General features: G+C 34.2%; 1 protein-coding gene across 1 annotated transcript; it reads left to right on the forward strand.

The window, feature by feature from the left end:
• The first annotated feature begins 2109 nt into the window (after positions 1 to 2109).
• Positions 2110 to 3582, forward strand: LOC137934557 (protein TORNADO 2). The gene is made up of 2 exons (XM_068778972.1): positions 2110 to 2783; positions 3093 to 3582. Exons 1-2 carry the CDS (start codon positions 2286 to 2288, stop codon positions 3402 to 3404), a joined length of 810 nt encoding a protein of 269 aa, XP_068635073.1. The 5' UTR covers positions 2110 to 2285; the 3' UTR covers positions 3405 to 3582.
• Positions 3583 to 13335: the final 9753 nt, after the last annotated feature.

Raw genomic sequence — 13335 nt, forward strand, 5'->3', positions numbered from 1 at the left:
GGTTTTTGGCTAGTATCAAAAATTTGAAAATAAAATTTTAAAACTCAAGTATTTGTGTGCATGTATTTTGACATCAATTAATTATTGGTCAAGTAAATTTGAACTAAAGTTCTCTTACTTTGAAACATAATTACTTTGTTCAGATTATTAATTGTGGAGCTCAAAATTTGAAAACAGTATTTGTATTTAGGTGCATTAAGTGTTTCCGCCAATTTGAAAAACTAATCCAAAATTTATTTCGAGTTTAAATTTTGAAATCAAGTCATTGTAGAACTTATTGAGTTGCTACTACATAGTATGGTGCATAGGACTGTTTGCACCTGTTATTTGTGCTTGTATGATAAAAGCAGTCTAATTGAGAGGCTTTATTTGTGCTGAATTTATTAGAAAACCTTGCAAGCATTAGTGAAGCCTTGTGTAGGCAAGACCATTACTCATCTCTAGAATATTGAAAAAAGCCTTTGTGGCTGAATAATAGCTACTAGCAAACCTTGATGGGTATAAGGTGGTTGTCTATCTAGGGAAAAGTACCTCGTTAGCTATTGAAAAATCCCTTTTGTAGGTGTAAATTTGTGTAGCTTAGAGAACTTCCAAAAATCCATTTTGGATTAGTTTGTGTAGCTTAGTGAACTCCTTTTGTGGATCGAAATTGGCTACTATAAACCTTTGTGAGGGTTTACATTTTAAGCTGACTATTGTGGTTAATCGGCTGGCGTAAGTCCCTATACGACCAATATTTTATTTGGCCCTTGTGATTATTTATTGTAAATTTTCATTGGGTAACCTAAACATAAATCTTTTTGCGTTGATTGTGTAGATTATTATTTGTACATGATCTTTAACTTTGAAGTCAATATCACATATTAGGATTCTCCAAAAGTGTGAACACACTTAAGTTCTAGTAAAAGGAGGAAAATTTTTGTAAAAAATTTAACAAACTAATTCACCTCATAAGTTTATACCTCAGAGGACCTAAGAGTAAGACAAAGTACACTTACAAATACCTTCGTGTTAGATGCTTACTTGGTATCTGTGGTGATATGGACTACTCATTTTCTATCCACATGACATCTTCTTGCAACATATATGTAGTGAATGTTTTATGACAAATGCTTGATGAGATTGTAAGATATTGATTTTATTTCTTGTACTCATGAAATTTCTTTGTTGATGATAAAAATATCTTAACTAAAAAAAAGAGAGTGTTTATTCATTGACTGCAATCTAATTACGATGGGTATTACATGGTCAATTTTAGTGATCCTATTCTAATAGAGGACTCCAATTATATCTTAGTGACTCACAAAATTGGTTACTAGAGACATAATAAATTGCATTCTTAGTTTGTTAAAATAAGAGCAATCACTCATTGTTTAAGATACTTAATTGTTTTTTAACAGTTGGATTAAAAATATTTATATTTATATACATCGATGGACTTATTGGCCAAGTTGGAGGTTGTTAGCATTTGCCTGATAAGTATATGACAAATAAATCTAATTGCATTCGTTACCGATTAACAAATACCCCTTATCGAATCCATCCATTACTTGTTGTGATTCCTAGTAGGGTGTATATCTCTTGCACATGAGGAGCTCCACTTGGACAAAGATGGTACATATTTACACTTGTATGGTCTTCCTCTTCCAACAAAACCAACGAAAAATTAAGAGCCAAAACAAACAAAAAGTGAATAAGGTCTTAGTCATATTCTTGTGGTGAAAGCTTTTCTTGTTCATAAAAAGATCCATTTTGTAAAGAAAACAAAATCCATTTCGATGTGATTGTTGACAAGAAGAAGAGGCGCAAACTAATTTATAGGGATTCATTTGAAAAAGGGCAAAATTGAAAATTAAAAATTTTATTTATTTATTGAGGATAGATAAGCATTTCAAGTATCCTTTAGTTTTTTTCTTTTCTTTAGGGGCTTGGTTTTACAAGGGGCCATAGGGATAAGCCTCACCTTGCAGGAACAAGTAACAAACTGTAGATTCTAAACTCTCAAGCACCGAACAAACACAGAAATCACCTTCCTGCACTTAAAAAACAACAGCATATATTAAATTATCTTCCTCGCCTTCCATAGCTTTATTTCTCATTTAGTGGATCCCACACGCAAAGAAAAAGAAACCATCGTGGAGGCATCCCTCGTATTCCTTTTACCTTCATCCCGAGGCAATCTCAATCTCATCACTATACTACCAGGATACATTTCTTCAGTCTTCACCTTCATTTTCATACCCTAGCCAAAGCAAAGCCTGTGCAGCCTGCAGTGCTCCAACAGAATGCCTCTCAGTAACAATGTCATTGGAGCAATCAACTTCATCGCGATGCTTCTCTCCATTCCGGTCATCGGTGCCGGGATCTGGCTTGCCTCACAGACAGACAACTCCTGCGTGAAGATCCTCCAATGGCCTGTCATCATCTTGGGCATCTTGATTCTGGTCGTAGCCTTGGCAGGTTTTGTCGGCGGCTTCTGGAGAATTCCATGGCTCCTTGTCATGTACTTGGTCGCCATGCTCGTTCTCATCGTACTACTCGCTGTTTTGGTTGTTTTCATCTACATGGTCACCAATAAGGGCGGCGGCCACCTTGCTCCCAGCCGTTCTTACTTGGAATACCGTCTGGACGATTACTCTGGGTGGTTGAGAAGAAGGGTTCAGGGTCCTTTCAAGTGGGACAGGATAAAAAACTGCCTCGCCACCACGACTATCTGTGCTGGCTTGAATCAAAGCTTCCGGTTCCCTCAAGACTTCTTCAACGCACATATCAGCCCCTTACAGGTAAGTAGTAAACCTCTGTTCGTTTTTTCTTTTTCTTTTTCTGCATCCAATTTGAAGGAAAGGTCTTTTCAGACAAAAACGACTATGTTCCTTCTACAAACATTAAAGAAACGTTAGTTCATGCTCCGTGCCAACATTATTCCAGACTTGATCCACTTACTAGCCATATTCATGTTTGCCCATCTGGTTTGAGTATAGACCTTAGAAGAAGCAGCAAGAAACTTGAACTTGCAAAAGCTACCAGATTCGTCTTAATCACATGGTGACCCCACTTTTCCTTTTTCTCTTTTTCTCTTTTTCTTTCTCCAGTCAGGATGCTGCAAACCACCAACGCTGTGCGGTTTCACATTTGTCAATCCAACTTACTGGATTAGCCCAATAAACAACGCGGCTGATCCGGACTGTTTACAGTGGAACAACGAGCAGACCCAGCTCTGCTATGCATGCGACTCTTGCAAGGCGGGCCTGCTGGAGAATCTGAAGAGGGAATGGAGGAAGGCGGACCTCATCTTAATGCTGGCACTCGTTGCGCTCATCTGCGTCTACCTCGTCGGATGCTGTGCCTTCAGGAATGCTAAGACGGAGGAAATCTTTCGTAGATACAAGGAAGGGTATACCTGACCAAACAATGGTGAATTGAAAGTTGGAAGGGGGACAGTTTTTGTTGATTTTGGCTCCACAAAGTTAATGTTGCCTTTCTTGTCAAAAGTACTTGTGTTCTTGTCTGGTAGAATTTTCGAATCAAAACATATGAAATGAAGGAAAAAAAGGAGGGAAGCTCCAACAAAGTAGACGTGAATCTCGGAGCACCGAAAGTGAATTGCTTTTACCCATGTCAAAGGGTTGAATCAGACCAGGAAACTGATTTTTACGTCCCACCTCTGAAACTATGCTGCCAATTGCTAATTAGTGGGTCCTCTCGAGTAATTATGGTGACATAAAGCCGCTAGTACTAATATACTTGACACCTTAAGCATACTTCACTTAAAATTCTCTTGGATTCTTATTGATTTATATCCAATTTAATGTTACTCTTAATTTTCTTATCTAGATGTCAAATGAAGGAGAAGTATTTATTTAAATTACTAAAAAAAATTATAATATACTTTTATTTAATAACGCTTTAAAAAAAGGGGTTACTGGACAAGTTCAAGTACAAAGAACCCTCCTTGACCCAATCTGCTCGAAGCCGAGGGGTCTTCCTTACAAAAGCCACTCAAGGTCTGGTTAAGAATGAGGTTGGCCCTGAAAATTTTACTTTACAATAATAGTACCCCTTTATGCTAAATGACAAAGTTAAGAGGTAAATAGAAAAGGGTAGAGAATGGGGTTCAGTGAGGACGGGTTAGGAAAGGGTTGGTGGGTTGAGACAAAGTTGAAATGAGCCCGTGACCTAATGGACAATGCGTTTGACTTCTAAATCAGCCAATTTACTGTTTAAGGATTATGAATATTATGTAATTTATGAGTAAATTGATAATATAAAGCTTTTGGTCTTAAAGAGGCAAAATCATAGATCATAGTTAAATATAATTCTACATTTTTTATTTATAATCATGGGTATTTAAGTATTTAAGGTGATGACAAAATGAATAATAGGTTTTTTTGGGCATGACATTTATATTGATAGGATTTTATTATATTTTAATGAGGTCAATTAAATCATATTGATTATTTTCTTAATGGTGTTTAAAGGATTTCATTAGAGAAGGAATCAAAAGAAGTATTTTTCTTTAATTCAGGGTTTTATGAAAATAAAATTGAGTAACAAACTTTGTGAATATAAAAGGCCCTTTTTAAACATATATATATATATTGAAATTTATTTTAAGAAATTTCATTTCAATAAAAGTAACTAAATATTATAACTATTTGTTATTCCATTCTTTAAAAAAAAATCATTAACTTCATTTACTTATACTCAAAAGGTTTAATTTTTGTTGACCTAGGTTGACTCAAGTCTCTGATTTTAGATAGTGAACTAATAATTCTAGATTGAGCATTTGGATAAAGAAATGTACATTGCCTTCAAGAGGCACACACACAAGGTTTATGAGGAAGAACCGGCCAAACCAAAATAAAAGACCTTGAGCCAAATGAAGAATAAGGTAAATTAAAAAAGTACCTATGAGGAAGCATGATAATTTGATGGTCTAGAGTCTGTCTCATAGTAAATCTTAAGAACTTTAGTTATATGGATAGCAAGCCAAATTCCAATTTTTAGGTAAAAATATATTTTTGAGCATTAGGATATAACAAGTTTTCTTAAACCATGTTTTAAAATCTTATACAAATGTTTCAAAAATAATTAATCCAATATTTTTGGCCTAACTATACTCATATTTAGAGCTTAATTGCATACACTGCCAAAGGGTATGATAGATTATTATCCTAAAAATATTATCAATAATCCAAAATGCAGAAGACCTCCAATATAAAGTTGGATCAATCATCTTGTATGAGCATGATCAATAATCCAGAATAATGCAAGGAAGGACATATAAATCATGATCAATCATCTTTTATGGAGTATGATCAATTTTTTCATACTTTTTTTGCATTATTTATTCCTTTGTTTTTCATTCAAATTGATTTATTCATTAGATAGATTGGTGTACTACAAGCATTTTGCTTCTTATTTCATCAAAATCCATTGAGAAATGATTTATAATTTCGTGCTTTCAATAATGGGCACCATATTTGTTAACCACATTTTTTCATTGCAATATAGTGTTTTTATTTAACTTAAAGCATTATTTTGAAAGAGAACTCAAATCCGAGTATTTTTCCTCTTGTTTCATCAAAATCCACTAAGAAATAATGGTACAATTGAGATTTCAAATCTCTAGTTCGTTTAGCGTCGAGAAGAAGATGATTAGCCAGCATGACTTGCCCTAATAGGCACGCTGGCTTGCGAATCTAATTTCAGAAATTGACTCTAATGCTAGAACCGCGTGTAAAACCAATACAATGGTATCGGGTCTGTAGTGCTTAGCTGCATGTCTATCCAACACGCACAATCCATTGCACAATTCCGGATTCGTGAAGGAAAATCAATAGAGATTCCACCTAAACACTTTCCATCTGCTTTAGTATCCACATCGTATTCCACTTCTTCGATTCGAATCCGAATAGAAGATCTGACTCATTCCATTATTTGTTTATTGTTTTTGGTTTGGTTTTCTCATATTTGTAATCCGAACAGGACCAATTTTTGGTTCAAATAAAAACCTCTCATATTTTCCTCAATTTTCATTCAATTTTTATTAAACTTTCATAGTTATTTTTTCTGAAAAACGTACTCTATTTATTATTTTAAAAAAGGGGGAAGAATTGAGAGGATATTTATTTAATGAATCGGTAGGGGGATATTTTCTCTTTTTGGTATCAGGAATAGGGGTTGTGTGACGAATAGAATCTCATGTTCTAAGCTATTTTTAAATATAATATTAATATTTTTTCCATACACCATCTTAGACAGATTTACCACCCCCCCCAAGTCATTACTATCTCATCAAGATTTTATCCATCCCATATGACACTTCGTTGCACAATCAACGACGCCAAGCACAAAGAAAGTCCCCTTCTCAAGATGGAGGCTCCATCGTACAAGACCGCAAGTTATATTTCCTCTTACCCCAAATACAACTTGAGGAGGAATGTTAAGAGAGAAATTAAATTCTAAATTAAGTTATGTAATAATTAAGGAAAACAATCATGATTTCCTAAAATCAAGAGAAAATCTTGATTAATTTTTATTTTTAAATTAATGAAATTGGAATCCTTAATTAAGGAATCAAATAATCCTTCATAGCATATAAATAGGCCAGTATTAATTGTAAAATTCTTTATCATTCAGTAAAAAATTTCCCTTTCTCTTTTTGTCTGTGGATGTAAAATTGGTTTGTGTTTTTTTCTCCTTTCATCTTCAATTTCATTTTTTGCATAAAAATTTCTTAAAACATTCATGAGTTGAGAAATGAAAATGATAAATTTTGCTCTAGAATTTTAGAACTTCAAGAAGAAAATAATTTGCTAAAATTTGACAAATGTGTAGCTGAAATAAAAACCCTTGAGTTATCCTATAATTTAGAGAAATTAACTTTAGGAAAGTTGAATGAGGTGAAACAATTTTGGATTTACAACGAAAGCCTAAATTTGTCTTCAAAAATCTAGATAGCAGGACAAAAACAAATTTGGTACCCAAGGATGTTGGCCAATTCTCAAGAGAGAGGGGGAGGTAAATTTAAGTATGCAAGAATTTGAGTAAATAAAATATGCAAGTATCAAAATTAAATTCACAATCCACAAACAATATCAATTATTCTTTATTGATGTTCTCCTTTTGGTATTTTTCACCCACCCATGCTTGAAACATTCTACTAATATCAGCTCTATTATCTTGGAATTTTACCAAAAAGAGATTTTTTCTCTCCTTCAAGCCACGTGTATGCCCAAATACATGATTACAACACAAAATCTCCATGGGATTAGCTAGATTCTAGCTTTAGTGAGCCTTTTCTACCTAGATTGAGCAAGGTTCTAGATGAACCTATCAAGAAAAAAAAATTACGCAAGGAAAAAATTTACACCCTTTGATTTGTGGAGAGATAACCTTCTCCTTTAAATATCCAAGTCTCCAGCCTTTGATGCTTAATGAGATGGGAAGGAGTTTGACTAGAATGTATGCAAGGAGAGAATTTGAGAAAGGAACTGAATGGATTTGCAAAATATGTTCTTTCTTTCTCAAAAAGTATTTAGGAAGGAATTTTAAAATACTTGATAATAGTATACAGAAGGTGTGCCAATAAAAGCTCATTAACTTCTCAAAAAGACGTTTGGTGGGGTATTTATAAGTTTTCCAAGCTAAACCAGCCAATTTTTTTCCATTTACAAAAAAAAGGTTATTTTACATTGATAAATGATATGATCGATCAATATCCTCCCATTGGGACTAATAATTTAATTCGATCAATCATTGTACAGGGTATATGATCAATCAGTTAGAATTCCTACTAGCTATGCATAAAAAGTATGTTCAATCAACCACTTTGCTATGATCTATCATGTTTTATCTCCCTGGTTGGCAAAGTTTTGCATGCTCATTTAGTCTCTGGAGGTTGATCAATCAATCAACATAATTTTACATTTCTTGGAAAATATTGATTTATTAGTCCACTTGGGTTGATCGATCATGCTTTATAGCCCTATTTAGTCATGTTCTGGATGGTCAATCGATCTACCCTACTTAATCAATCATGCTTTATATTTTTGGCATGTGAACTTTTGCTTAATCGATCATTTGGCAAATGATGATCGATCAATCCAGTGCCAGTTTACTATGTGGATTTTTAAAGCATGAATAATTGTGATCCTAAGTAACTCTAACATGTTTGAAATACGTGCATGCTTCGATAAAACATGTAAAAATACAAATATGACCTAAAGCTTCAAAAGATTCCATTGTACCTCAAGTTTGGAAGGTTTTGGGCTGCTCTCTTACATAGACTGAGTTTTGAGATTTTCATGACTTCCTAAGCTCTAGTCTTCAATGTTTTGCTTCTTCTTTCTAAGGGTGCTTCTTCAAAAACATTTTCACATTGTTGAAAAGCTCGAGATCTTTGAGAAGCTTGTGTTGATTCATTGCATAGACCTTTGACTTTTGTGTCTCTTGAAGGAAATGTATCTAAAATGCTTGAATTTTAATTGTTAGATCAATTAACTTTTGCTATCATAAAAATCAAGAAGGGAGTCAATACTCAGTCAACAAAAGTTACTTGATCTTCGACCAAGGAATGAATTCTCTTAGTCGAGCTATATACTAAATGAAAATTATTTTAATAGCTTGTGACGTCAATTGTGCAAATCAAACTCTTAACTTTTATGTTCATGTCATTCTAGAGATTTCTAACATGGGACTTAATGTTGAGGAGTGATTCACTGATAATTTTATCATCTAAACTCATGTACCAATCCCTATGAAGTTTATGTAGACTTGGAATTTTTGTGAAAATTAGAATCCTATGTTAACTAGTAATTTAGAAACCCTTGGCTTAAGGAACATTAGGTAATCATTAACAAATGACATATCATGGGGAGATCATGTTAGTTTCAAAACCAATCTGAATTTAGCTGGCAATAATATTGGTTGTTCTTAAGTAAAGTTATGTGGATTAGTGGTATTGTGATTATTCTTGATCCATACTTCTTGTTGAACTAAGTGGTTATGTCTTAAGTGATTGATACATGTCAACATGGACATTTCAAATTCATATTTTGCAATACATGTCTATATTAATCACTACATGGAATTTTTGTGAATCCATCAATGCCTAACTAGAATAGCTAGCCTTAAAGGGATAAGGCCTAGTCACTAAGATAGAAGAGAATCTGTTTAAAATGAGTACATTTCCTTATGTTTTTATGTATTCCCTACCTTCTCATAGCTTCAAACGAGAATTCAAAATTGAGAAAGGATTATGCATCTTGTCATTTAGAGTTTCTAAAGTGTATAACAAGTCACTTTTGGATATTAGATACCATCTACCTTATGGTATTAGTGGTTGAATTTGATTTGAAATTGCAACAATCCGCTTTCATCTATCAAATAGATAATACCTTGGTAATTCCCATAATCAATTCGACAAAGGTAGCTTTGGGTGACTCTCTATGAGTCAAAAACAGTTACCCAAAAATCCAAGATTTGTTACCTTTGTGTAATTCAGCCTTGTACTCTTATCCAAGAAATCTATAATCCACACTCCATGATAGTTGCTTTATTTTCACGAGTTATCCTGACGGTAAATTCATTCATTTAGAGTACGCTACGATATGGGAAATAAATAAAGTTTGTCATTGTCCAGGAATTTAGGTTAAATATCGGTTAATTGAGACCTCGAAAGTTATGTGTCTTCAACCTCAAGCTAAAAGCAATAATTCAAACACTTCTAGTTTGAGAAGCTAGAACAAAATTTAATATTCTAATGATTTTTGGAGACTACTAAAATGCATGTTGGTTAGGAGGAGTAAAAGCTTGTTTTACCTCATTAACCCAGCTGAAAGGTGGTTCGTGTGGAATTAAACTATCTTAGCATACTAAACATTTCACATTAACTAAATTTTTTATAGCTGTTGGTTTTGTCTTGTTCATGAAAGTATGTTTAAAATCTCATACAGAACAAGAAAAGATTATTGGAATCTCTTGGTATAGGCAAATTAGGCTTGTAACCATTAGATCGACTTGGATAGTAAGAGTTAATGAGTTGAGTGAGTTATAATTGACAAAACTTGAGTAAATGCATATTAGGCATTATTACTTAGGTAGAATTTACTATGGAATTAATGTACTTGTTTTTTGGATCTCTATCAAGGTCTTGAAAATCCATCTCATGGCTATGAACCACTTTTTACTTAAGAATTGAGTCTATGCATACTGGTTATGCTTGATCCTTATACTTGTATAGAAACTTAAACGTATGTGATTCTTGTATCATTCGCTACAATAGTTTAAAGATTGTGTTGAATTAGTGCAATTCAAATTTACCTGCTTATACAAGATTAAATTTTGACATTCACCCTTTCTATAGTCGTGAAGATCTTGATGATAAATAGTATAAATGGATGAAAATAATCTTCACAAAGCAAAAAGGTCTATAAGTAGACGATAAGTCTTATAAAATAAGGCCAAGTTGAAATTATAAATTATTTGTCTGTGCTTTGTAAGAAATCCAAATCATATGCGAGAATTTCATTGAGCCTTATATGGTTTGAATTGAGCACTTATAGCTCATGAATTAGTAAATTCTTAGAACAAAATGAGTAGAAAAGAAGTGTAGATAAAACCTTGTTTACTATGAATCATGAAGAATATTTTATTATTGTCCAAATCTATGGGGATGACATAATCTTTCGCTCTACTATCACCTCCCTTTGAAGAATTTGCTTAGGTCATGAAGAATAAAGTTAATGGGTGAATATTCTATCTTCCTTAGACATTAGCTGGTTCAAACTAAAAATACAATTCAAAACCTATTAGTACACCCATGAGTGAATTCTTGAAAGTTAACTAGGATGACTCTGGTAGACCCATAGAATTAGAAACAGTATGTAAGGATCTCTACCTTTTTGGGTAGCTAGTGCATTATGCTGACAATTTTGCATTGTATCCTAGAGAGTCACACTCAGCGGCTGTTGAAAGATTACTTTTCGGCACTTAGAATTCAACTACATCCTATCAATTATGAAATTTTGAGTACCATTAGCTTAATGATGAACTTGACTCACCCATCTCAATCCAAACACATTAAAATTAGACAACACTTTGCAAGGAAATTTGTTAAATTAAACTAAGCAAAATTGAATTTGTTCCTATTGAAAAACCATGAATGGATATTTCCACAAGTCTTTAGAATTTGATTGATTTTCTAAACTAAGAGGAGAATTAGGCATGAGCAACCCTCTTTAGTCTAGCTCAAGATTAGTGATGATTGAGGGTATCCGCATTAAAAATACTTCAAACTTGAAGTTTTAGGTGTAAAGCCTAGGATGGACATTCCACTTCTTTTTCTCTTCTTGTGCCTTACTTGCATACTATCTTTTTAATGTATGAGAAAAAGGGGGAGAAAAAGTGTAGCATAGACTAAGGGAGAGTTTACACCCAATAGGAATATGTAGAAGTTAGGACCCCATGAGCATGGCTCTAGGTTAACGTGGAAGAAGAAGGAGAGAAGAGAGAGAAGAGGGAGAAAGGGGAAGGACTTTAGAGAGGAGAGTTTGGATTAAGGGAAGGAGAGAATGCTTCAAGGGAGAAGAGAGAGTGGTTGGACGTTTTCTCAAAGAGAGGAGAAGGCTTGAATGCCTTACCTCTTAGTGTTACAAAGCCCTTACGGTTACGACTCAATATATTAAAATACATACTAAGACAATGTATTTACATCTTCATGTCTTCCTTATGGAACATACCATAAATAACCACTTTGCCACTCCTTTGATGTGTGGGCTTCTAGCCATGAGCTTGTGGGCTTGAGCCCATCTTCCAACACTCCCCCCAAGCTGGAGGAGAAAATACATCATAAATACCAAGTTAGCCACCTATATAAGATAGAATTTTGGATGTAACCAGTTTGGTGAGGATATCAACTAATTTCTCTTGAGATGAAACATACTTAAGAGAAAATATTCCTACTTGAAACTTTTTCGTTATAAAATGACAATCCACTTCAATATGTTTAGTTCTTTTATGGAAGACTGGATTTGACGTAATGTGAATAGCTACTTGATTATCACAATGTAGGCTCATGGAGCCTCCTTTATAAAATCCAAATTCGATAAGAAGAGTCTTTATCCATAAAAGTTCACTTACAGTGTGGGCCATAGCTCGGTATTCTACTTCAACATTAGATCTTGCAACCACGTTTTGCTTTTTACTTTTCCATGTAACCAAGTTCCCCCCAACAAGGGTACTATACCCAGAAGTAGATCTTCTATCATCAGCTGATCCAACCCAATCTGCATCTGAGAAGTCTTCTATATTGAAGTGACCATGTTGTTTATATAGCAATCATCTTCCTGGAGCACCTTTTAAGTATCGTAGTATTCTCTCCAAACTCTTGTCAGTGAGTAGTTTGTGGTTTATGCATGAATTGACTTACCACGCTCACAACATATGATATATCTGGCCTGGTTACTGTGAGATAGATCAATTTTTCCACAAGTCTTTGACATTTTCCAAATCCAACATCTTCTCCAGTTGAGGCACATAATTTTGCATTCGCATCCATAGGTGTATCAACTGGTCTACAACCCTTCATTCATATTTCTTCAAGAAGATCCAAGACGTATTTTCTTTGAGACAATACTATTCCATAATTTGACTGAAGGACTTCTTTACCCAGAAAATATTTGAGCTTACCCAAATCTTTAGTCTTGAACTTTTTACATATCATATTCTTCTCTTCTTGTATACTAGTAGCATCATTCCCAGTCAAGATAATATCATCAACATACACGGCCAATAATATCTGCCCTTGGATAGTATCTTTAAGATATGCTAAGTGATCAACCCAGCACCTATGAAAGCCAAATCGTAGAAGCGCTTGACTGAATTTAACAAACCATGACCGAGGGGACTGTTTAAGCCCATATAAAGATTTCTTTAACTGGCATACGAACTCCCCCTCAACCATATATCCTAGTGGTTGGACCATATAAATTTCTTCACATATATCACCATTTAAAAATGCATCTTTGATATCGAGTTGATATACTGGCCAGGATGAGTTAGCAGCAATAGAGAGGATGATACGTACCGGGTTCAGTTTTTCTACCGAACAGAGTCTCTTTATAATCTATCCCATAGCATTGAGTATAACCTTTTGCAACCAGGCTTGCTTTAAGGCGAGCAACCAACCCATCTGGGTTGTGTTTCACCGAAAAAACCCATATGCAACCAACCGGTCTTTTCCCTTTTGGGAACGATTCCAATGTCAATGTTTGATTTTCATATAATGCATGCAGTTCTTCATCCATATCTGCCTTCCTTCCTGGATGCTTT

The sequence above is a fragment of the Aristolochia californica genome, unplaced genomic scaffold (genome assembly GCF_029961685.1).
Source record: "Aristolochia californica isolate CCGP_79_NKW_82.1479 unplaced genomic scaffold, dmAriCali1.0.hap1 SCAF_6, whole genome shotgun sequence".
Taxonomy (NCBI): domain Eukaryota; kingdom Viridiplantae; phylum Streptophyta; class Magnoliopsida; order Piperales; family Aristolochiaceae; genus Aristolochia; species Aristolochia californica.

Bases quoted from the DNA above. Each gene is read 5' to 3' on its own strand.
- LOC137934557 (XM_068778972.1), top strand. From the start codon at position 2,286: ATGCCTCTCAGTAACAATGTCATTGGAGCAATCAACTTCATCGCGATG. The intron at 2,784-3,092 runs GTAAGTAGTAAA...TTCTTTCTCCAG, and splicing joins CACATATCAGCCCCTTACAG to TCAGGATGCTGCAAACCACC.